At 47.2% G+C, this 27,214-nt stretch overlaps 1 protein-coding gene across 1 annotated transcript in view; it reads left to right on the top strand.

The window, feature by feature from the left end:
- The window catches only part of TEKTL1 (tektin like 1), a 248,290-nt gene that overhangs the window by 167,365 nt on the left and 53,711 nt on the right, over positions 1 to 27,214 (top strand). The window contains exon 7 of the mRNA XM_078641461.1: positions 13,343 to 13,456. Within this exon, the coding sequence (XP_078497587.1) occupies positions 13,343 to 13,456 (114 nt within the window). The remainder of the gene's footprint in view (positions 1 to 13,342; positions 13,457 to 27,214) is intronic.

Here is a 27,214-nt window from a genome sequence, read left to right on the forward strand (position 1 = left end):
GATTGCTGAAACTATTCTCAGTGAAGACATTGACATTGCTATCCTAACTGAAACATGGCTCACACCCACTCCAACGCCATCCTTGACTTGCTTATCCCCCGTGGCTATGATATCATCAGAAAAGACCGAATCGAACAAACACGCGGTGGACTCGCCTTAATTTTCAAAGCCGATCTTAACATCTCACTAGGCAATCCTCAAGACCCCTCATCCTTTGAATACCTCTGCGCCGATCTCATCATACCTGACTCCCCCACTACCCGGTTACACGTCATCTACCACCCCCCAGGTAACAGCATTCCCTTTACGGAAGAATTGACTGATCTTATCATTCAATCGTCACTCTCCCATTCTAATAACCTCTTCCTTGGTGACTATAACATCCATTGGAACAACAATGCTGATCCTGCTGTCATCCAACTTAATAATACAATGGACATCACCAATATGTCCCAACTCTGCCTCTCTCCCACTCATAACATAGGTGCCACCCTTGATGCCATTATAACGACCAATGATCTAGCCTCCCTCACAAATATTTTTCCGGTTGACTGGTCTGACCACTACCTCATCCTTTTCACCTTGATCAAAAATACCTCTCGACCAGCACCCACCAACATACTATCCAAAAAATCCTCACGCAACCTTCACCGTATTCCTCCCGGTGAACTCGAAATAACAATTAAGGCTCACTTAGATTTACCACCTCTCTCTGACAGCACAAATGACCTAACCAACCATTATAACAACTCTATTCTTGAAGCCTTAGACAAAATTGCTCCTATCAAACTCAAACAACAAAAGAATATACCCCCTAAGACCTGGTTCAATTCTGAACTTAATAATGAAAGGCGGTCACTTAGACATTGTGAACGGGTCTGGAGATCTCACCCTACAGTGGAGAATCTGTCTATTCTTAGGACTGCTCGTGCCCAATACAAAAAACACATATTTAAAGATAAAGCCTCCTTTCTACGATCTCAGCTTGATCGAGCCAGAAACCGCCCTAGAGAACTTTTCAATATTGTAAAAAAACAAACATCCACTGGCCCTCCTAAAATTTTAGCCTCTAAAGACAAATGCGAAGAAATAGCTAGCTTCTTCACGAACAAAATCAACATGATTGAACTATCCTTCTCTTCCCCCCTTCTCGCACCCCAACCTACTACTACCCTACACACTCTTCCATACACTCATAAGTCGACGTCGATCTCATCTTTCACTTCGCCTGATACCTCTGATTCCCTACCTGATCTACTCCTGCATAATACCCTTCATACAACAAACTCTCCCGCTAAAAACAACGCCTCCTGGAATGATTTTAGCCCAGTATCTGAATCTTTGATCACTAATATCATTGTCAAACTTAAACCTTCTGCCCACTCCAAAGATCCTCTCCCCGCCACATTAGCCCAAGAATTCAAATCCACCATTGCCCCTATTTGGTCTAAAATTATCAACTCCTCTCTCTCCACAGGCTGTGTCCCTGCATCCCTCCAACTTGGCCAAATTACGCCCATTCCCAAAAATCCACTGCGGACCCCAATGTTCCAAACAACCTTCGTCCCATCTCTAACCTTCCTTTCCTCTCCAAAGCCCTCGAAAAATGTGTCTTAATGCAACTAGAGAAACACATTATCTCATTCAACCTCCTTGATGTCTTCCAGTCCGGCTTCAGAAAGGGTTGCAGCACTGAAACTGCTATGCTAAATGTCATGGATGATATTCACCGTTCCCTTGACAAAGGTGAATCCTCTATACTTATCCTTCTTGACCTCTCAGCTGCATTTGATACCGTTCACCACCCTACCCTTCTCAACACCCTCAAAGATCGATTCGGCTTTGAAGGCACGGTACTCAAATGGTTCTCCTCATTCCTCCAAAACAGATCCCAACAAATCAAACTTAGCCATTTCCTCCCCAAACCTCAACCTGTTTCACTTGGAGTACCTCAAGGTTCCATCCTCTCCCCTACCCTATTCAATCTGTTCATGGAACCACTCACCCTCATCCTCAAACACGTTAATATCAGTTACCATCTCTATGCTGATGACACGCAACTATACTACAAGATCAAATCTCACAAAGACATCCTTCACCTAAATGAGACACTGACTAAAATTCAAACCTGGCTCCATCTGAACCATCTCAAACTAAACCCCAAAAAAACTGAAATCATTATCTTCTCCCCCAAAAACAATCCTCTTCCCATCCAACTCTGGGTAAAGGACATCAATGCACTAAACTGCACTCTCTCCACCTCTAATACTGTTAAGTCCCTTGGCATCAGTATTGACCAAAATCTCAAACTCATCCCCCACATCAAAAATGCCTCCAAAAGCGCTCTTCTAACCCTTCTCCACCTCAAAAAACTCAAACCTTTCATTCCAGCAGAAGATTTCAAACTTGTTGTCCAGTCACTGGTCCTCTCCAGGATCGACTATGGCAACGCCACTTTGGCTGGCACTCCTAAAATCCATCTTGCCCCCAATTAAATCTGTCCTCCACCTTGCAGCTAGACTCATCTCCGACTGCAGAAAATTTGATCACATCTCCCCCATCCTCAAAAATCTCAAGTGGCTTCCAATAGAAGGAAGATCCACATACAAAATTGCCTGCTTCACTCACAAAGCTCTTCACCAAAACTCCCCTTCCTACCTTGCAACTAAACTTCAGAAAGCAGGTTGTTCCAGATCCCTGAGAAGCACTAACTCACTTATCCTGATCCCACCCAGACTTAAACATCATAAGACCCAATCCTGTGCGTTCTCTGGTAACGCTCCCACAATCTGGAACTCCCTCCCAAAAGATATCCGATGCAACCCTTCCTACCATCTCTTCAAAAAAGAACTTAAAATACTGCTTCTCAACAAATACTGGGGTATCTAATGTCACGGACACTTTGCATGCCCCATGTATCATAATACTTGTAGTATGACACCATCCCTGATAACTCCTCTCTCTCATACTATGCTCTCCCCTCCCTCCTCCACTATACCCCTGCCCTCTCTATCTCTCCCTCGCTTCACTTCCATCTCTCTCCTCCCTTCTTTATTTGTATACTTTTCAATTTATTTGTCCATACTCCTCTGACGCACTTGACTTGTTTGATCTCACTGTTCAATGTTTGTTTTTACCTTCCTTGTAAAGCGCTCTGATACTCTCGGGTCCAGCAGCGCTATATAAAACCTTTGAAATAAATAAATAAATAAATAAATATATATCACAGACAACAAGCTACGCTGTCACTATCACAATCCATACCACAAACAACACCTTAAAATCTTATTACCACAAAGAATGAGCTGACATCTCACTACCACAGACAACAAGCTAAGAGATGACTACTTATGCCACCTAGCAACCCACCCCTGATACCAGCTGAAATTTTACGCCACTCAACCAATATCAAGCTGAGACATCACTAATGATGTCAAGATAACAACTCTTAACACTTGGAACAAGCTAAGATCTCATCCCACCTATACCAGTCTGAGATCTTCTCGCTAAAGACACCTACCCGAGATCTCACTCAACACTGATACCAAGCTTGGCAACGCCTCGCCCCTGGTACCAGCATGACATCTTGCACAGCTTAAAGGCAGCTGAGATCTCACCATTATTGATACCTAAATGTAATCATATATATATATATATATATATATATATATATATATATATATATCAAAGCTCGAAGGTGTCCAACTTTGAGTAGCACGCAAACAGCAGCTTGGTTTATGTATAGGTGAGGACGGGGATCCACTCGTAGACGCCGCTCCGTACGGGATCTGCCCGACGCGTTTCGAAGCTCCATATGCTTCTCTTCAGGGGCTTTAACGGAAGCGGTGTGCGCAACCACCGACCCACTTCTCCATTTTATATGCAACACACCCACCGATGGGAGGCTCAAATGAGACTGTGCATTCTGGGAAGTGTGGTCCAGGAAGCACACAATCAAGTCCTGTATGGACTCCACAAGTGGGCCCGTACTCGATTCCAAGTACGACTGCTGCTTCACTTTCGTGACCCCCAGGGTACCGGGGTGGTGCATACTCCGCGGCTGGACGGCCGCGTATAAATCAAAGCTCGAAGGTGTCCAACTTTGAGTAGCACGCAAACAGCAGCTTGGTTTATGTATAGGTGAGGACGGGGATCCACTCGTAGACGCCGCTCCGTACGGGATCTGCCCGACGCGTTTCGAAGCTCCATATGCTTCTCTTCAGGGGCTTTAACGGAAGCGGTGTGCGCAACCACCGACCCACTTCTCCATTTTATATGCAACACACCCACGATGGGAGGCTCAAATGAGACTGTGCATTCTGGGAAGTGTGGTCCAGGAAGCACACAATCAAGTCCTGTATGGACTCCACAAGTGGGCCCGTACTCGATTCCAAGTACGACTGCTGCTTCACTTTCGTGACCCCCAGGGTACCGGGGTGGTGCATACTCCGCGGCTGGACGGCCGCGTATAAATCAAAGCTCGAAGGTGTCCAACTTTGAGTAGCACGCAAACAGCAGCTTGGTTTATGTATAGGTGAGGACGGGGATCCACTCGTAGACGCCGCTCCGTACGGGATCTGCCCGACACGTTTCGAAGCTCCATATGCTTCTCTTCAGGGGCTTTAACGGAAGCGGTGTGCGCAACCACCGACCCACTTCTCCATTTTATATGCAACACACCCACCGATGGGAGGCTCAAATGAGACTGTGCATTCTGGGAAGTGTGGTCCAGGAAGCACACAATCAAGTCCTGTATGGACTCCACAAGTGGGCCCGTACTCGATTCCAAGTACGACTGCTGCTTCACTTTCGTGACCCCCAGGGTACCGGGGTGGTGCATACTCCGCGGCTGGACGGCCGCGTATAAATCAAAGCTCGAAGGTGTCCAACTTTGAGTAGCACGCAAACAGCAGCTTGGTTTATGTATAGGTGAGGACGGGGATCCACTCGTAGACGCCGCTCCGTACGGGATCTGCCCGACGCGTTTCGAAGCTCCATATGCTTCTCTTCAGGGGCTTTAACGGAAGCGGTGTGCGCAACCACCGACCCACTTCTCCATTTTATATGCAACACACCCACCGATGGGAGGCTCAAATGAGACTGTGCATTCTGGGAAGTGTGGTCCAGGAAGCACACAATCAAGTCCTGTATGGACTCCACAAGTGGGCCCGTACTCGATTCCAAGTACGACTGCTGCTTCACTTTCGTGACCCCCAGGGTACCGGGGTGGTGCATACTCCGCGGCTGGACGGCCGCGTATAAATCAAAGCTCGAAGGTGTCCAACTTTGAGTAGCACGCAAACAGCAGCTTGGTTTATGTATAGGTGAGGACGGGGATCCACTCGTAGACGCCGCTCCGTACGGGATCTGCCCGACGCGTTTCGAAGCTCCATATGCTTCTCTTCAGGGGCTTTAACGGAAGCGGTGTGCGCAACCACCGACCCACTTCTCCATTTTATATGCAACACACCCACCGATGGGAGGCTCAAATGAGACTGTGCATTCTGGGAAGTGTGGTCCAGGAAGCACACAATCAAGTCCTGTATGGACTCCACAAGTGGGCCCGTACTCGATTCCAAGTACGACTGCTGCTTCACTTTCGTGACCCCCAGGGTACCGGGGTGGTGCATACTCCGCGGCTGGACGGCCGCGTATAAATCAAAGCTCGAAGGTGTCCAACTTTGAGTAGCACGCAAACAGCAGCTTGGTTTATGTATAGGTGAGGACGGGGATCCACTCGTAGACGCCGCTCCGTACGGGATCTGCCCGACGCGTTTCGAAGCTCCATATGCTTCTCTTCAGGGGCTTTAACGGAAGCGGTGTGCGCAACCACCGACCCACTTCTCCATTTTATATGCAACACACCCACCGATGGGAGGCTCAAATGAGACTGTGCATTCTGGGAAGTGTGGTCCAGGAAGCACACAATCAAGTCCTGTATGGACTCCACAAGTGGGCCCGTACTCGATTCCAAGTACGACTGCTGCTTCACTTTCGTGACCCCCAGGGTACCGGGGTGGTGCATACTCCGCGGCTGGACGGCCGCGTATAAATCAAAGCTCGAAGGTGTCCAACTTTGAGTAGCACGCAAACAGCAGCTTGGTTTATGTATAGGTGAGGACGGGGATCCACTCGTAGACGCCGCTCCGTACGGGATCTGCCCGACGCGTTTCGAAGCTCCATATGCTTCTCTTCAGGGGCTTTAACGGAAGCGGTGTGCGCAACCACCGACCCACTTCTCCATTTTATATGCAACACACCCACCGATGGGAGGCTCAAATGAGACTGTGCATTCTGGGAAGTGTGGTCCAGGAAGCACACAATCAAGTCCTGTATGGACTCCACAAGTGGGCCCGTACTCGATTCCAAGTACGACTGCTGCTTCACTTTCGTGACCCCCAGGGTACCGGGGTGGTGCATACTCCGCGGCTGGACGGCCGCGTATATATCAAAGCTCGAAGGTGTCCAACTTTGAGTAGCACGCAAACAGCAGCTTGGTTTATGTATAGGTGAGGACGGGGATCCACTCGTAGACGCCGCTCCGTACGGGATCTGCCCGACGCGTTTCGAAGCTCCATATGCTTCTCTTCAGGGGCTTTAACGGAAGCGGTGTGCGCAACCACCGACCCACTTCTCCATTTTATATGCAACACACCCACCGATGGGAGGCTCAAATGAGACTGTGCATTCTGGGAAGTGTGGTCCAGGAAGCACACAATCAAGTCCTGTATGGACTCCACAAGTGGGCCCGTACTCGATTCCAAGTACGACTGCTGCTTCACTTTCGTGACCCCCAGGGTACCGGGGTGGTGCATACTCCGCGGCTGGACGGCCGCGTATAAATCAAAGCTCGAAGGTGTCCAACTTTGAGTAGCACGCAAACAGCAGCTTGGTTTATGTATAGGTGAGGACGGGGATCCACTCGTAGACGCCGCTCCGTACGGGATCTGCCCGACGCGTTTCGAAGCTCCATATGCTTCTCTTCAGGGGCTTTAACGGAAGCGGTGTGCGCAACCACCGACCCACTTCTCCATTTTATATGCAACACACCCACCGATGGGAGGCTCAAATGAGACTGTGCATTCTGGGAAGTGTGGTCCAGGAAGCACACAATCAAGTCCTGTATGGACTCCACAAGTGGGCCCGTACTCGATTCCAAGTACGACTGCTGCTTCACTTTCGTGACCCCCAGGGTACCGGGGTGGTGCATACTCCGCGGCTGGACGGCCGCGTATAAATCAAAGCTCGAAGGTGTCCAACTTTGAGTAGCACGCAAACAGCAGCTTGGTTTATGTATAGGTGAGGACGGGGATCCACTCGTAGACGCCGCTCCGTACGGGATCTGCCCGACGCGTTTCGAAGCTCCATATGCTTCTCTTCAGGGGCTTTAACGGAAGCGGTGTGCGCAACCACCGACCCACTTCTCCATTTTATATGCAACACACCCACCGATGGGAGGCTCAAATGAGACTGTGCATTCTGGGAAGTGTGGTCCAGGAAGCACACAATCAAGTCCTGTATGGACTCCACAAGTGGGCCCGTACTCGATTCCAAGTACGACTGCTGCTTCACTTTCGTGACCCCCAGGGTACCGGGGTGGTGCATACTCCGCGGCTGGACGGCCGCGTATAAATCAAAGCTCGAAGGTGTCCAACTTTGAGTAGCACGCAAACAGCAGCTTGGTTTATGTATAGGTGAGGACGGGGATCCACTCGTAGACGCCGCTCCGTACGGGATCTGCCCGACGCGTTTCGAAGCTCCATATGCTTCTCTTCAGGGGCTTTAACGGAAGCGGTGTGCGCAACCACCGACCCACTTCTCCATTTTATATGCAACACACCCACCGATGGGAGGCTCAAATGAGACTGTGCATTCTGGGAAGTGTGGTCCAGGAAGCACACAATCAGGTCCTGTATGGACTCCACAAGTGGGCCCGTACTCGATTCCAAGTACGACTGCTGCTTCACTTTCGTGACCCCCAGGGTACCGGGGTGGTGCATACTCCGCGGCTGGACGGCCGCGTATAAATCAAAGCTCGAAGGTGTCCAACTTTGAGTATCCGTACTACACTTCCCAGAAGTCTCACTGGAGCCTCCCATCGACGGGCGAGTTATATAATTGGAGAAGTGTAGCGGGTGCGCACACCGCTTCCGTTAAAGCCCCTGAAGAGAAGCAGATGGAGCTTCGAAACGCGTCGGGCAGATCCATTACGGAGCGGCGTCTACAAGCGGATCCCCGTCCTCACCTACACATAAATAAAGCTGCTGCTCGCGTGCTACTCACATGGTGGACAACCTTGGAGCGTGAATCTATATGCGGCAGTCCAGCCGCAGAGTATGCACCACCCCGTTAACGTGGGGGTCACGGCAGTGAAGTAGCAGCCGTACATGGAATCGAGGACGGGCCCACTTGTGGAGTCCATACAGGACTTGATTGTGTGCTTTCCGTACTACACTTCCCAGAAGTCTCACTGGAGCCTCCCATCGACGGGCGAGTTATATAATTGGAGAAGTGTAGCGGGTGCGCACACCGCTTCCGTTAAAGCCCCTGAAGAGAAGCAGATGGAGCTTCGAAACGCGTCGGGCAGATCCATTACGGAGCGGCGTCTACAAGCGGATCCCCGTCCTCACCTACACATAAATAAAGCTGCTGCTCGCGTGCTACTCACATGGTGGACAACCTTGGAGCGTGAATCTATATGCGGCAGTCCAGCCGCAGAGTATGCACCACCCCGTTAACGTGGGGGTCACGGCAGTGAAGTAGCAGCCGTACATGGAATCGAGGACGGGCCCACTTGTGGAGTCCATACAGGACTTGATTGTGTGCTTTCCGTACTACACTTCCCAGAAGTCTCACTGGAGCCTCCCATCGACGGGCGAGTTATATAATTGGAGAAGTGTAGCGGGTGCGCACACCGCTTCCGTTAAAGCCCCTGAAGAGAAGCAGATGGAGCTTCGAAACGCGTCGGGCAGATCCATTACGGAGCGGCGTCTACAAGCGGATCCCCGTCCTCACCTACACATAAATAAAGCTGCTGCTCGCGTGCTACTCACATGGTGGACAACCTTGGAGCGTGAATCTATATGCGGCAGTCCAGCCGCAGAGTATGCACCACCCCGTTAACGTGGGGGTCACGGCAGTGAAGTAGCAGCCGTACATGGAATCGAGGACGGGCCCACTTGTGGAGTCCATACAGGACTTGATTGTGTGCTTTCCGTACTACACTTCCCAGAAGTCTCACTGGAGCCTCCCATCGACGGGCGAGTTATATAATTGGAGAAGTGTAGCGGGTGCGCACACCGCTTCCGTTAAAGCCCCTGAAGAGAAGCAGATGGAGCTTCGAAACGCGTCGGGCAGATCCATTACGGAGCGGCGTCTACAAGCGGATCCCCGTCCTCACCTACACATAAATAAAGCTGCTGCTCGCGTGCTACTCACATGGTGGACAACCTTGGAGCGTGAATCTATATGCGGCAGTCCAGCCTCAGAGTATGCACCACCCCGTTAACGTGGGGGTCACGGCAGTGAAGTAGCAGCCGTACATGGAATCGAGGACGGGCCCACTTGTGGAGTCCATACAGGACTTGATTGTGTGCTTTCCGCACTACACTTCCCAGAAGTCTCACTGGAGCCTCCCATCGACGGGCGAGTTATATAATTGGAGAAGTGTAGCGGGTGCGCACACCGCTTCCGTTAAAGCCCCTGAAGAGAAGCAGATGGAGCTTCGAAACGCGTCGGGCAGATCCATTACGGAGCGGCGTCTACAAGCGGATCCCCGTCCTCACCTACACATAAATAAAGCTGCTGCTCGCGTGCTACTCACATGGTGGACAACCTTGGAGCGTGAATATATATATATATATATATATATATATATATATATATAGTCCATATGGCTCTCTTTTTCCTCAAATGGCGCTGCTCAGCGTGGCCGCGTTGCTCCTGCGGTTGAGCCCAACCGCTATTAATTCAAACCAAGGTTCCTTCAGCAGAAGGAAATTGCGGAGTCGCAGTCAAACCACTCAATATAGCAAGGAGATTGCTTTCAAGATTATTTATTCATATCCAAAGGGTGCCAAAACAAAACAGAAACCAACGCGTTTCGACAGCCTCCGCTGTCTTGTTCACCGTGAACAAGACAGCGGAGGCTGTCGAAACGCGTTGGTTTCTGTTTTGTTTTGGCACCCTTTGGATATGAATAAATAATCTTGAAAGCAATCTCCTTGCTATATTGAGTGGTTTGACTGCGACTCCGCAATTTCCTTCTGCTGAAGGAACCTTGGTTTGAATATATATATATATATATATATAAAAACGAATGTATGTCTGTCTGTCTGTTTGTCCTTTATGCATTACTACACCATTCATCTGATCGCCATGAAACTTTGGGAAGTTGTTGAGTACACTCCCGCGAAGGTTTCTGGCATAATTTACTTTTAAATATCGCCCCCCCAGGGCCCTCATAATCTTTCGAATACTGATGTACGCACCAGAAGGAAAAACAACAAATTGTGTATCCACAAGCACTCAAATAAATAAATAGAATTAAAACACCATTCATCCGATCACCATGAAACTTTGGAAAGTTGTTGAGTACACTCTTGCGAAGGTTTCTGGCATACATTTTTTTAAATATCGGCCCCCCAGGGCCGGGCCCTCATAATCTTTTGACTACTGATGTATGCACAAGACGGAAAAACAAAAAATCATGTATCCACAAGCACCCGAATAAATAAATAGAATTAAAACAACACTTTGAAATGTTCAATATTAAAATGAATACGTTTCAATAAAAATGACACAATGTAAATAACGAGTTTCCTTGAATTTCCTTTCTAAGGAGATCGCAGCAACGTGCGACGGGTAAGCTAGTATATATATAAAAAAGAACTTGGAGTGTGTAGCCATCCTTGATGTAACAGAGCGGGCTGTCAGGAATATATATATATATATTTCACAAAATAATGAAGCCGGGTCGAGAAAAGAAAGAAAAGTATTTTGTCTATGTCGACTGAAAGTAAGATCCATTGGCAGTTTAAATATTGGGGTTAGTCATTACGCATAGTCAGGTGATCAAGGCTGCTTGGACGGCCGAAACGCGTCTTGACTTGATGTGAGAAATAAAAAATTAATGCTGAAGCAAATAGTTGGTCTGCACCCGTGATTCCGCGCTCAGGCGGTGTTTGTTGCGAGCTACTGCTGATATTTACCGGCATTGGATTGCTGCCGGTTCGTGGACCCCCTCCTAGGAGAAAAAGGCTTCGCCGCAAGCAGTCTATACATGGACCAATCCAGGTCTTTCTTCCATTTATCCACTGTTGGAGGATGTGATTGTCCCCATAACTGTGCGATGTTTCTCTTAGCTAGCATAAGCCCCAGAGTAACCCACTGTATAAGATAATTGCTCAAATCTGTTGGTTCCCAAATATTCAATTGGCATCTGCGGGCCTCAGGACCAAGCTGGGTGGTTAGCACTGTGTTGATGGTGTTGTGTATCCTACGCCAATAGAGTTGAATGAGGTCGCATTCCCAAATAGCGTGCATAAATGTACCCTCTTGGCCACACACATCCCCGTCTACATTCCCCCCGTCCACTTTTCCCATCCGCACCAGTTGGTGTCCCGTCACGTATATCACGATTTTAAGTTGCACTAATCGGAGCCGCGCTTGTATAGCCACATCTCTAGGCGAGGAAACGGCCTCTTGACATTCTTTGTCATCCATCTCAATTCCATCCCCTGACCATTTTTCCCGGAGTGAATGAAGAGGGTCTGACATATTATTTATCAGTTTTTTATATATCAAAGAGATAGTTTTATCAGGTAGGTATCATCCAATACCCTATCCTCCAACGGAGAAGACTCACGAAGGGTGGCACCTCGTGGCAAAAGGGAGCGCAAAGTGTGTCTGATTTGCGTGTAACAAAAGTATTCTGTATCAGCCAGGTCGAATTGTTCTTGCAAGGCGGGGAATGATTTAAAATCTGAATTTTCCCATAGATCACCTATGTGTGAGTCCAAAGAGGTCCCACTTGTCAAACCCCTTGAATCTCCACAGGCTACCCATCTGCTCTGAATCCCACAACGGAGTTGCAAGTGTAGGTCTGGGATCCCAGCCAAGGTTTCTGGTGGCAGTGTCCCAGACATGTACCGAATGTTTAGTGGGGCCCGTCAGACTCCAAGTTCTTGTGCCAAGTTAGTTTATTAGAGCAACATGTCTACCATTACGCGTTTCTATATATATATATATATATAGGGCCAGATGTAAGAAGTATTTTTGCATGCCCAAACGGGTTTGCGGCCCATTTGCGCTTGCAAAAATACCTAAGGGCCAAGTACAAACCCTAATTAGTGAGTCCCAATTTAATTGTGACTCGCTAATCAGGATTTGCGACTCGCTATTAGGATGAGGCGTGTCAAGGGTGTCGCTTCCTAATAGCGAGCCTGAGCCCCATGTATGACTGTTTTGCAACCGCAATTGCGGTCGCAAAACAGTTGCAATTTACCACCTACTTCAAGTAGGTGGTAAAGCATTCGCGAACAGGAAGGAGTCCCCAGGGGGCCCTTTCCCCTTTGGTAATGCATGTGAAAATATTTTTTAAGGGCAGGTAGTGGTCCCAGGGACCACTGCCTGCCCTTTAAAAACATGAAAAGAAAACGTTTCATTTTAAAAAAAAATGTATCCCGTTTTCCTTTAAGGGAAAGGGGCTGCATTAAAAAAAAATTACTGCTTTATTTAAAAGCAGTTCCAAACATGGAGGTCTGCTGAGCCCTGCAGGTTACCATCCCTGGGAGGGCCTGTCATTCCCAATGGGGTCGCAAATTGCGAGTGGCTCATTAATATTCATGAGCTTTGCATTTTGCGACCCCATTGGAAATCACTAAAAGTCTCTGTGACACTGTTGTGCATTTGTTTTTGCGACTCGCAATTTTTTGCATATTGCGAGTCGCAAAAGCAAATGGTTGTACATCTGGCCCAATGTGCTTTGATGTTTCTAAACTCTGTAAATAACAGATGCTGCTAACACCCTGCAGACTGATGTTCAGTTCATCAATGCTAGGAGGATGAAAGTCTGAATGAGCCTTGTCTGAATTCAAACTTGTAACTTTTATGTCACACACAGCAGTTGGCAGTGAGCCCTTATCAGCAATAGCTCATATAGCTTTAATTAATGACCAATTTAGGGATGAGAATGGGAGTATTGACTATATGATGCATGGATAGAGGTGCGAATAATTAACAGTGATTATCGGGATGTCCAGCAATGGTAACCTTAGTGAGGCCTGTGTTGCATTATATTTCAATCATAAGCAAACTTCCCATGATCTTTCACATGTTTTAGGGCCCAGTGTCCAGTGGAGACATGTTGCCTCAACAACGTTTGGATCGTCCACAAGTCCGAATACACCAACGTCACGCTGGGAACCAGCTACCTGAGACCGTCATGCTGACAAAGGTAAAGAGTGAATTCTTACCTAAACTTGATTAATGCTGCAGAGCTATAATAATAACACATTATCTCTATAATGGTTATATGTCGTTACAACGAATTCAGTTGCAACGCATGCCTTTACCACGCATGCGTTACAACGGAATTTGTTTTCTACGCATAGCCTTTACCACTAATATTCCTTTACCACGCATAGATTAACAAAGTTTTTCGTTGTTAATTTATGCATGGTGAGGGCATATTCTTGTTAAAGGTTACACCTGTCCTCTTTCACGTCCCCAGCCTCTACTCCTTTTCATTACCCCTGCCATTAACCCTTATTTAAAAAAAAAAAAAATCATTTTCCTTTACCTTTTCAACTCGTCTCCTGTCCATCTTCTTTGTTACGTCTTTCTTCTTGGCTACGTCGGCCGTTCGTCCTAAAGAGGAAGCGGAAGTTTAATTCCGTTTCCTCTTTTACGACGCTGATCGCTTGATGTTCGTCACTTCAGGTATTTATTTATTTTTGGGGGGGAAGCCCCCCCAACCCCCTTTTTTTATCCCTCGATTTTTTCGTTTTTGGGGGGAGACCCCCCAAACCCCCCCTTTTTTTTCATTTACCACACATACCTTTACTACGTATTTCGTAGTAAAGATATGCGTGGTAAATCATCTCGTTGTTACCACGCATGCGTTGTAATGCATGCGTGGTAAAGGTTTTCGTGGAAACAGCCGCGTTGTAGTGGCCGTTTCCCCTCTATAATAGCACAAAGCAGTAATAATATCTTATTACCTCACTAATATCACATTACCTCAATAATTTCACTGACTTTGAATATAAAACTTGATTATATGGATTAAATCACAATAGGATTATAGAACCTCAATATCAGCACAGAACCTGGATATCAATATTATTTAAAAAGTCACTGATACTTTTTACACTTGATAATGACACAGAACCTGGATTATATAGTGTTTAACCTTTTTGACATCAGCTGATATAGTTCAAAGATGAAGGCTGTGCCAACTGGATAGTTTCCATTATCACAATAAGTTTGTAACATGTAAAATACTAGCAGAATTCACACACAAATCTTAGAAATAAAATACCATCAGAGGATCACAGTATTACAAAATTTTAAAAATATCAGATGTAATAATAAATATATAATGCCAAAAATATCATACCATCTTCTTAATACAAAGTCATAATAACATCTATGACTTTTAATATTAGTGGACCTTAATTCGGAATTTCAGAAATATTGGAGAACATTTAATAATATGACTAAACCTTAATATCAAAATATCATAAACATATAATATAATTAATATATTAGAATTGATGCTTAGCTGTATCTGAACTTTCTTGGATCACAGATGGACCATAGTAACACTGAGTATTTACCACTGCAATGTCCTTCTTGAAACTTAATAAAACAATGCTATCAGAACAGTATCTACATTCAGCAGGTTCAGTCACCGCACTATGACTACCATGTTAACAAACATATATTGACTAGTCATTCAGTTTCTTTTAAAGTTCCATCCATGTTTGGGTCACAAGGTGTTCTTTGATAAGCCAAAATTACTTACAAATCCCGTTCATGCACATTTGCTCTCTTAGTGCCTTGTTGCTGAAAGTATCCTACAAAACCATGCTGGAATTCTCTGCTATTTAAGTTTCAAAAGATTCTGCTTCCCCTTTGAGAGTGCTAAGTTCTTGCTGTTTCAATATACGTTGATTTGGTTTGTCTTGTGTTTGTCTCTTCTCAGTGTCAAGATACCCTATGAGTTCCATGGACCAGGAGTGATTTAGAGCATGACATGACACAACATGACATTTATTGTCAATTCTTGATAATTTCACAGAATTATGAAAAATATCCTGGAACTCTGACAGTGTTACAGCACCATGAAACCACCATAGCACTGTAATATCATCAAAGCTTCATAATAACATTAACATTTTAAATCATCGAAAGTTTAGGGAGAATGGACCTTCTTTGGTAATCAGACGGCCAGACCCTAGTGTTCAACTGGAGAATAGCAGACCTGGCACTCCTATGAAATCATAAAATCACACAGGAGAACCTACAACTAAAAAGCATGAAAGCACATATTAGGCGAAGCATCTTTCAGATCTCAATTATTACACAAAACTTTGATCACTAGCACTTCAGAAATATGAGTGAACTCTGCTGCTCCTGAAAGAAGATTGTGCAATACATGTAGCATCAGATACACTAGATTTAGTTTTTCATATCCCGGAACCAGGAACCTAGAGGGAAATCAGACCTCTGTGCAATTTAGAAGTGAGAGAAATCAAGTAACTGATCATAGTCTGATAAAGAGAGCATTTTGAAATTTTTTAAAGAGAAATGTAATCAAAAAATGCCAGAAATATCAACATTTTAACAGTAATGGTGTGCAGATGGGCACGTATCCAGATTGGAAAGCAATTTAATTGGGAATGAAAAAGCAAGATGGTATGGCGTAAAGGTGTGATAAGGGGGTTTAATGAGCGGCTAACACTTGTTGTTTGTGACATGTCTTAAACAGCAAAAAGCAAGGGGTAGAGGGTGGTGTCAACTGTAAGTGCAATTCAGAGTTGAGGAGTATTGCCTAAGATGGATGATGATCAGTGCAGGGTGAACTTCCGCCTGAACCAGGGTATCTCGATACAAAGCAATTGTCTGCTTGTCAGGTTCATTTTCCTCCCAGAAATCTTAAATTTCTCAGCTAGATATCAGGGTAGGTTAATGTGTGGTGCTTTGTAAGTGATGGTGGACATTTTGCATGCGTCACGTAGACAATACAATTGGGATAAAGTGTCCACAAATGTACTTGAAAAGGTTATTGCAAATCATAGAGGAGTTCTGTTTCCACATAGAATTAAAGGCTGATGTTTGAATTCCTTTATAAAATCTCAAAGCTCTCAGGTGACTTGTAACCTCCTTCTACTGTTTGGTCAGGATTTGTAGGGTTACATCACCCATCCTGCAATCTTCTTTGAAATCCTTTGCTTCTTCTCAGGAGAACTCCTCTAACTACAGATGGTTGTATAATGGAACCCCACATGCATTTACCACACATGCATTTACACAGCAGTCAATACCCCGACTGCGACATTACCACATGTTCCTTAACCACGTAAGTCGTTACAATGACTTGCCTTAAGGAGGCGTTGGACTTTGGAATAGAATAAGTTACTATTCCAACTCCAATCAGTGTATCAATAGGGAAGGTGTTGGACTTAAAATTTGTAACCAGTCCAACAACACGTCCCCTAAAGCAAGTCATTGTAACGACTCGCACAGTGGAGAAATGCGTGATAACTTCGCAGTCGAGGTACTGACTGCGGTGTAAAGGCACATTGTGGGATTGACTGCTTGGTAAAGGATGTTTCCCTACTGCAGATATCTAGAATTAATGTTAAATCTATAGGGTGAAAATGAAAATGTCAATACCCAGGTTGTAATTTATTGTAAACATACATTTTGCTTAGTGCAATGTCTGAAAACTGCAGAGGCTGAGAATGTGTCGTAGGGCATAAGGAATTTAGACAGAGCTTAAACGCCAACTCACTGCCATGATTGGAAGCTGGTTGGTATTATATTTTGCTTTACACAAACACATCCTCTGTAAAACAAAAGGTCAAGAAGTATTCATTATCTGTACATTCAGCAAGAGTCAAAAATTTTGGTGGCAGATCATTGGACTCCCAAGGCTCCTCCCTGTAGCACATGCTCTCTTTACACTTCCTCAATTAAGTCAATTTTATGAAACATAGGCATTCCTGAAGAAACACATCTCTTTCAACAGGTCTTTGGTTTGTCTCTTAGCTGATAAAACAGACCCCAGAGATCTGTTTTACGGTAATCATAATGGCTGTCAGCGTTACTTCTAGCGACCGCTTCTATTCTGCTACTTTGAATGCACTTGGAAGAATCTTCCAGGATGCAATAATGCCTTACTGAAATAGAAAATAAGATAACATTATATGAATGTAATTTAATTATATCACAGAACTGTTAGATTCACAATTTACCATAAAACCATGTTATTATAGCAGTTTCCTGACAATATCACAGAATTTAAATAATATCACAAATCTACTAGTATTGTGGTATTTTGATAATATAATGGAACATTGATAATATAAAATATAACATCACAGATCCACTAATCTATCACACAACCACTTTATTATTCCAGAACCTTGAGCATACTATTCCGGTTTGATAATATAATGGAACTTTGATAATATCACAGATCCACAAATACATCACACAATCTCTCTGCTATTGCAGAACTTTGAACATACCATTCAATTTTAATCATATCATATCAATAGAACTATATTATCATGGTAGCTCTTTATTATTGCAGAACCCTGACCATCTCATAGTGTTTTATTTTCAATTTTGTTTTTGTCAATTCATAAACAGTGGATTATAAAAACAGGTAGGGAACTCCAACTATACACATCACAGTAAACTAAATGTCCACTCGCAGACTGCAGTCTCACTTATTATGGATAATACATAAGAGAAACAGGTCTCTGTACTGCAGAAACACAGAGGCACATATGGAAGTAATAAGGGACGATTGAGAACAGAGATAAAAAAGTTCATAACATCAACAGCAGCAAGGGTATCAAGGTACCCTTCTAAGAACTGATGAGCCTTAATTCGTAGAGCTCCTCTTCGTACTGGATCTTAACATTCCGGTGAGGGAAGGCGGGCATTCCAGTGCAATTCCCAACCCTTTTCAACCTCGGCTCTCTGGACCCTCCTTTAGACTCTCTGCCATTAGTGATCATCTGGTCCTGTATCATTTTGTCTAGAGCACTTTTAAGAAATTCCACAGCACAATCAGTTGAGATCCCCCAGCACTCTGAGCTGGGAGCACCTTTCACAGAGGGTTGTGCAGCTCACATTTCTGTTCTCGTTTCACAAAACTCCAAATGTAACATACTAAAAAGTCCATCATCTGACTTGGGCTTGCTGTTGCCACCTAGTCCTGTCCCTCCAAGTCATGAAGCGTAGCAATGGATGCTGCTTTGTTACTTTCCTCCTTCGCCATGAGATTCTCAAGGCCTACACACTTCTCCTTCAGAGATCTAGCAGATGTTTCCATCTTTCTTGCTTTGTGTTCTAAATTTGTGCTTCACATATTAATGGAAGAGAGAAGGACCTGCCCCACTATTGTAAACCTTGACATACCTGTAGGATCATTACCCTGTCCTTTTGAGCCATGGTTATTGGATGCAACATGTGGTGAGGAAACAAATCCTCCTTTCTTTTCTTTCTGTTCAAATAGCTTGATTTACAAAGCCATCATCACAACCCGGTACCCATACCTATGTGGCTGACGAGCTTACCATCTCCCTGGCTCTCAGCACCCTTGCAGCCAAGACACCATCAGAGTGGAGGCAAATAAGTGTGAAAAACAAACAAGGCAAAAGGCCAGTATCAAGAAGAACATCTCTGAATCCATCATGATCGCCCCAGCCATGCTTCGGCATCGGCATCTATTCTCTTGTCCCTACAGAGTCCCCATCTGCTCGAAGGGCAGTGATTTTGGAGCCGAGGTCTGCACTTAAATCTGAGGCACCCTTAGACTTGGCTGCCTTAATCTTTGCTCTCAGTCCCTTCCTGAAGAGCTGGAGGCAACTCAGACATCTGTCTTTCTTTGTCACTGCCATGTACCCTAGCGCCATGCTCTCCATCAGCAGCTCCTCCGCTATGGCAATGGAGCTTCGCCCCCCTCCCTGCCAGCAGCAGCGGCAAAACTTGAAAAATAAAATGATAATAGACATAGGGGAGTGATAGTGCACTGATCTCAGTGCGCATGACGGTTTGGCCAGCAGTATCAGCATGGCCAAATCATCATGCGTACTGAAGCTCCCTCCAACCCAGCTGCATTGCTGGATTCGAGAGAGCAGGCGCAGGCTCCCTGTCTCCATGGGAGCGCAAATCATCTGGGCTCAGGCCAATCCTGACACTGCTCTCATGCTGTGAGAGCAGCATCAGGATTGGCTGCATGGCAGTCTGGGAGCCTGTGCCTGCAGTGCGTGTAGCCAGAAACGTGGCGATGCAGCGGGATTCAGGTAAGTTTTTTTGTTTTATTTCGTATTTTGTTTTGTCCCCCCTCCAACCACATCAGCCGCGGCTGTGTGAAGCTCCACGGGAGTGTGTCCTCTGGATTGCAGATTCTTCCAAATGTTGAGTAGGATTGGCAAAGAAACGGGTAACCTTCCTTTGGGTGTGTTTCTTTGATGGTATGAAGTATCCATTGTTTGGAAGGTCACTCTGATGGTGTCCCTCAACCGCTGCCTATATTGCCAGTGACACCTGCAATGGATTGTATTTAAAGATTGCTTATTGACCAGGATGTCTCTTTCCTACACCCATGTGACACTTAAAAGTGTTCTCAATGGCCGGCAGGCGAAAATACTCACGCAATGTGGCTGTGATGAGATCACCACTAAATAAGTTGCTCTCTGTAGCGGAGTGTGTCCACAGGGCTCCCCCGTCCTTCAGGTCACAAAAGGACCACTGCCCCCTTTGCCTTGGCTAGTCACATAGCAGGCCGCATAAATACTTGAGTGTCTCCTCCCTTCCTAAGGAGCATTGTGTAGGTTGCCATGCGCGTCTAGCCTCCTGCTGCACTGGAGTTGGAGAGCCCCACCTGGCGGGGGCTCCACACACACCTTGGCTGTTAACTCCATGGGATGTGTGATAAAGATCAATTCAAAATGGTCAGGCGATTTCAGTAGATGTTTCCTAAGTTAAATTTGCCCGGCGTAAAACGCCTCTAATACCATACGAAGTTATTCAATAAAGAGGCAGGCGCTGGAGACAGGAAGACAGGAAACAAGTTTATTCCGTCGGAGTGGAACACATCAGATCAGACAACAAGGTATCGTCTCGAGGTGCTCTCTAACCTCTTTGAGACCTGGTCTTTTATACACTGGTTTAAGGCATGTGAACGTCCTTTATTACAACAGGGACATTGTGAAGTATGAGAACGACATCACCGGCACCCCCCCCCAGTTCCGGCCCATTCCAACACATGACAACAGTAGAGGCCCTTTCCCCTCATATGATTGGGAGGGGCCATCACGCAGCTGAGTGTTCTGCCGATTCCTTTGGAATGTGTGCGCCTGATCGAATCTCAGGGGATGGGGAGGTCGTGATCAATAGTGGCTCCTTTCAGGAGAGGCGAGTGAATACAGTAATGGGCAATAAACTGTATCCTCGGGATAAGGGATGACCAGCGGTTCGTACAGGCAGTCGGGCTCAGAGGAAGGGGTCATCAAAGGAGGGGTATTCATGGACGGAAAGGAGGTGTTGGTCAGGCGCGGGGTGTGATTCCTTGAGACAGAGTCATGGGGGGGGGTTTCATGGCTTGTGCATGTGAGTGCGGGGGCAGCCAGGAGGAGCGGGGAAGGCTTGCAAGGTTCAGGGAAGTGTGCTGACGGGCGATCGTGAACAGGGAGACCATGGTACCTAAAATGGCTGTCGTGTATGCTCATACGTGAGTCTGCAAGATGGCGTAGATAATGTTTAGTACACGAACTAAAATTCCACAGTCCTCCCTTTAACATGTCTCGCCAGCTTGTCAGTTCGGATCGATTCCCATGAGACCACGCACCTCTATCTCGTATAGGGGACTCATGTGCTCAGTTTTAAAGTTCAAAGTCTTTGGGCACATACAGTTGGAAATGAGTGCACGTAAAGATGGTAAACATTGAATACCTAAACAACACCCACACAGTATCATGATTGGTATCAATAAAAACGTGAACAATCTCCACCCCCAGTTCTTCAAAGTGTCCCAGAACCAGCCTCCAAGCGACCATCCTTCCTGCTCCTGGTGAACCTCCGAGGACAGTCTGTGGAGGTGTTCGATTGCTTTGTAGACTGAAGGTGAGTTATCTGGCACGTAGGTGCAACAGCTGGAGCCGATGATGCGGCATGCACCTCCGCGGTCGGCCAGAACCACATCTAGAACAAGACGGTTTTGAAGAGCCACCAGGCGGACGGCCTGAAGCTCAGCCGTGTTGTTAGCAAGGATGCCAGCGGTGATGTTAATGGTTGTTTCTAATGCCTGAGTCAGGTGTCCGATAGCGCGGCTATTTGCCATTGGTCCCCACAGAGGAACAAGTCCCTTTGCTGCATCCAGGAACTGTGCTCCGGTGGAGTCGGCTTGTTCAACATCTCCGGCACGCTTTTGCCGGTGGTGGTTGGCTGAAGCCACATACGTGGGAGGAAGAATGAAGGCGATGTAGCACGTACCCCTCCAGCCTCTTGGGAGCCAAGTGTAAGCTTTGGTGCCACAAACAAAGTACATATTCGGGGAAGCAACAAAGGTGGGGGGGTCAGCTGAGACTAATGTTTTGGTGATGCGACAAGAACTGTGACCCACCAGCTGCGTTCCTTGTCCTTCGAGGCATACGAGTCCTGTGACATTGATGACAGACAGGGCCACGGTCAGGGTGGCAGCCGTTTGTTTCCGCAGGTGGGAGAAGGTGGGTCTGGCTGGATTGTGGAGCACTTGCGTTTCGACCCTTTCTTTGGCAGGGATGTTCGTAAGGAAGGTTGAACCTGAAAGTGCAGGACAAAAGGGCTTTCCTGTCTTGTTCAGCCAGAACCCATAGTAGAAGTGTGACACGGTTTGACCAGAAGTGGCGTTGTCCTTGTGGCTTTCCTGCATGAGGATCAACCAGGCGAGGCAGGAGCCGTGAACTGAGAAAGGAGAGGGGATGAAGTGTCCGGTAGCATGTGGGAGCAACCCACAGATCCAGCAGTTCGTGGCATTTGCAGCAAGGTTGTGCTGGTGCAACAGTTGTACGAAAGAATTGTTCCAGAACTCCCTACGCCTTTCTCGGAGCTGAGGTGAAAGGGTGATCAGGTGGTGCTCTTTCGTGGTTGGCTGGACAGTGGTTGGCAACATCTGGTGAGCGGGTGTGCTTTCCTCCAAGATCCAGAAGGAAGTCATGAGGAGGAGGCAAAAGAGGAAGACAATGAAGAAAGCGATTGTCTTAGATTTGTGCAAATTGTCAGTCTTTGGGTTCCTGTAGTGGGTATTTCCTGTTGCTTCCGACGTCTTCTTATCTGGCGCTTCCATCATCTTCTTATCTGGCGCTTCCATCATCTTCATCTTCAAGGTGCTCGGTAGTGGGCAGAACCACAGACTTCGTTTAGCTTCTCTCCGGGTAACCCTTGGTTGCTTTGGGTATCCGTTCTGAGATTTTTAACTTAGTCAGTGGCCTACTTAGCCGAAGCTCCCTCCTTTCGACGCAGGAAATACCCTTCTCGGGATGGCACAGTGGGATCAGAGTGTTTTGCAAGTTCAAGTGCCTCGGTATCAGGATAGCAGTTCAGTGATGGTCGGTCTTTGTTCAGGAGCTCTTCTTGGGTGCTGACGTTGTCTGTCGTGGCCAGGGTCGAGGAAACTTTCTTGTAGTGGTGTGCATGCAGCCAGTTCTTTTTCCCCTCCACTCGAGGAGCCGTCCGAGTGGTGATCAGTACTTGCCAGGGGCCCGTCCACCGGGGTTCCAGACTCTTCGCTCGTTGAAAGTTCCGGATTAGGATGTAGTCCCCCGGCTGGATATCGTGACCGGGACCCCTGGAAGCATCGGGGATGGCCTGCTGCACCTGTTGATGAATGACAGACAATGTTTTAGTTAATTTGTACAAATAATCTGACAGCAGGACGTCGGGGACGTCGTGAATGGAGGTCGGTTTGGGGGCAGTCCAGAGGTTCATAGGCCGCCCAAACACAACTTCGTAGGGGGTCAAATGGTGCTTAGTGGGAGTGGAGCGCATCGATAGTAATGCCAGTGGAAGGGCATCTGGCCACTTAAGTCCGGTGGTGGCCACTATTTTTGACAGTTTCAGTTTCAGTGTAGCGTTGTGTCGTTCAACCAGGCCAGCAGATTGGGGGTGGAAGACTGCGTGGAATCTTTGTTTTACCCCCAACCCCTTCAGGATTAGTTGGATAACTTCAGCTACGAAGTGGGGGCCATTGTCGCTCCATAAAATTCGACAAAGGCCGTAGCGAGGGAAAACCTCTTTCAGTAGTACTTTGGCAGTAGTCATGGCAGTGTTATCACGGGTCGGATAGGCTTCCACCCATTTGCTGAAGGCACATACAATGACCAATACGTACTTCAAGCCTTGGCACCTCTCTAGCTGGATGTAATCCATCTGAAGGACCTCAAAGGGGTGGTCGGGGATCCCAAACCCTCCCCGGGGTACCACAGTTCCTTTCCCGGGGTTGTGTTGTAAGCAGATGAGGCACTGCTGGACTAGACGTTTGGCCGAGTCGGGGATCTTGTTGTTGTGCCAAACTTTGGAAATGAGTTCAATCATGGGGGCAGAGCCTATGTGTGCAGGGGAGTGTGCCATTGTCAGTATGGCGATCAAATATGCATCAGGCAGCAACCATTTGTTCGTGTCTTTTGTCCGCCAGCAGCCTTCATCGTCCCTTAGACCCACCCGCGCCCACTCAGTCAATTCGTGTGGTGTGCTGGTCGATTGGATGTCCCTGATTGTTTCCCTAGCGTCGGTCCATTTTTCTGCTTGTGACCTGGTCACATACATGCGTGTCGTTGTCCTATTCTCAGCTGTGGTTCGGGCGGTGGTGTCGGCTAGTGCGTTTCCCTGTCCAACTAAATCTGTCACTTTCTTGTGTGCCTGGCATTTGATCACTGCTAATTGTCTGGGGAGAAGAACTGCTTCAATCAGGGCGGAGACTAAATCTCCGTGAAGGATGGGTGTACCGTGGGACGTCAGGAATCCCCTTTCCCTCCACAGGAGCCCAAAATGATGAACCACCCCGAAGGCGTACTGGCTGTCCGTGTAAATGTTTGCCGTGGTTCCTGCTGCTATGATACATGCTCGCGTGAGGGCAATTAGTTCTGCTGCCTGTGCGGATCGTTGTGTGATGCGAGCGGTTTCAACTACTGTTCAAGCTGTCGTCACCGCATAGGCAGCAGAAGTGGTGCCGTCTGGGAGTTTGATACAAGAGCCATCTACCCATAGTTCTCCATCAGGATCTGTAAAAGCAATGTCTCGGAGGTCAACTCTACTCCTAGTCTGTTCGTCCGTGAGGGTCACACAGTCGTGTATAGGGGGCACATCGGGGTCATTTTCGGGCAAGGGTAACAGTGTAGCAGGGTTCAAAGTCATGCATCTCTTCAGGGTGATGTGGGGTGCAAGTAGAGTCAATTCGTACCCTGTTAGTCTGCGCTAGTCAGATGTTGAGTCTTAGTCTGGTTCAAAAGGGTGTCAACTGCATGGGGCACTAATACCGTGAGGGAGTTTGAAAGCACAATTCCCTCACTCTGGCGGATAGAGACAGCAGCAGCGGCTACTGCTCGAAGGCAGGCAGGTAGAGCTCTGGCGACTGGATCAAGAGTGGCAGAGAAGTAGGCACAAGGGCGTTGTTTGGCGCCGATGGGCTGAGTTAGAACAGACAATGCGCATCCCTCCCTTTCGTGAGTGAAGAGGGAGAAGGGCTTGGAGTAATCTGGTGTTCCTAGAACGGGAGACGAGCAAAGGGCATCCCGCAACTCCTTAAAGGATGCTTGGCATTCGGGAGTCCAAGGGAGTGGGAACGGAACATCTTTGGCCAACAGGGAGAGTAGGGGTTTTATAATGAGACTGAAATTTGGTAACCATTGTCGGCAGAAAGAAGTAAGGCCCACTAATGAACGGACTTGCTTCTGTGTTTTTGGAATGGGGGTGTCTAGGATGGTTTGGATTCGGTCGGGCGTAAGTTTTCTCCCTTCTTTGGACAGGAGGTGGCCTAGGTATGTTACTTGGGGCTGACAGAACTGCAGTTTCTTTTTGGAGACTTTGTGGCCATTCTCCGCAAGAAAGTGCAAGAGTTGGATAGTGGCTGTGATTGCAAGTGGAGTGGTGTCGGCCGCCAAAAGGATATCGTCAACATATTGGATCAACACCACTCCATCTGGTAGCTGGACGGCGTCCAGCTGTCTTTTGAGGGCCTGGCTGTAAATGCTGGGACTTTCAGTGTAGCCCTGGTGAGCTCTACAAAATCGGTACGAACGGTTTTTTAAAGTGAAGCCGAAGAGATAACGGCTGTCTGGATGGATGGGGATAGAGAAAAATGCATTTTTAAGATCAATAACGGTGAAGGTGGTGGCAGTGGATGGGATGAGAGTCAGGATGGTGGCGATGTCTGAGACTACGGGGTACTGTGGCACCACCACTTTGTTGATTTCTCGTAGGTCGATGATGAAGCGGTACGCTTTCTCATCTCCCTCACCTTGTTTCTTGACGATGGGTAGGATAGGGCTATTGCAGACATTACTAACCACTTCCTCTACCACTCCTGCATCTACCAAGGACTGAATAATCGCTACCAATGCCTTCTCGCCTTCGGGCGATATCCGGTACTGTGGGAGTTTCGGGAGTATTGCATCTGGTCGAACAGTTATGTGTACAGGATCGATCATCATTCGTCCTACATCCGAGTCGTTTCTGGCCCATAGGTACAGGGGTAGGGTATCGAGCAAGGATAGGTCAGCATCTGTTATGGCGTACATATGTCGTGCGGGGTGGGGTCTGGACATGCTCGGGTTGTCGTACTGGATGACTCGGACTCCATCCGGGGAACACCTAATAGTAGCTCGGAAATGTTTCAGTAAATCAATACCCATAATGGCGTCAGGGGAGTTGGAGGAGAGCAGAAACGTTGTGTCAGTGGGATTGTTTCCTAGGTCAAAGGAGATAGGTACAGACAGGGGATTAGAGGAGGGCGTTCCATCGAAACCTATCGAGGTAATGTGTGAGCCAGACAAGGGTGCCCTTGGAATCAGTCGTTTTGATAATACACTACGTGTCGCTCCAGTGTCTACCAAAAATGGAGACTTTGTACCCAGGACCTTAGCAGTGACGTAAGGACCTTGCTGGTCAACACAGAGCTCGACTGGATCCCTCCCTTGCCCCTGGCAGTCCTATGCAGAGTCGTGAGCATTGTTGCAGTCGGACTGTTGGCACTGATTCTGTCGGGGGCGGTCAAATGTGTTTGGTCTGTCAGATCGGTCATTGGTGGTGTCGCGGGTCTGCCCTCGTCCTTGCCCTCCAGTTTTGGAGCCATTGGTCATGTCCCTTGTTTCTTTATTTCTAATCATTTCCCGAAGGGCCAGGCATTGAGACTTCCAGTGCCCAAATTCTTTGCAAAATGCACACTGGTTCTCATCGAGGTCGGTTCGTGGAGCGCCAGGTGTGGGGTTACGGTCTCTAGGGGCCGAATTCCTAGGGGCATTTGACTGGTAGTTTCCCCTATACCGTTCCCTTCCTGTAGTCACTCCCTGCAGTTGAGCAATCATTACTCGTTCCTTTAAGTCCTTTTTCTTTTTCTCAGTTGCCCTTTCGTTCTCGTTCTTTTGATGTTCGTAATACTGAGCCATCTGAAGGATAGCTGCAGGTTTAGAGGCTCCCCAACTACTCTCGCTAGTCTGTAACTTTTGGGAGACCTCTTGCGATAGCCCCTTTACGTAGTTTTGCACGAATAGGTGTTGTCCGGTTGCGGTGGTCATATCTTGGCCACTGTAGTCGGAGAACACTGTTTCAAATCGTGAGAAGTATTCTGATACATCTTCCTGAGGCTTCTGGCGACAAGCCGTGACTACCGACCAGTCTACCTTCTTTTCTGGGATCAACGTCTTTAGCTTCTGCACTATTTTGTCGGGGAGTTCCAGTATGTCTTTTACAGGTTTCTTTCCGGGCTCTCGTTGCC

The sequence above is a fragment of the Lissotriton helveticus genome, chromosome 5_1, assembly GCF_964261635.1.
Source record: "Lissotriton helveticus chromosome 5_1, aLisHel1.1, whole genome shotgun sequence".
NCBI lineage: Eukaryota > Metazoa > Chordata > Amphibia > Caudata > Salamandridae > Lissotriton > Lissotriton helveticus.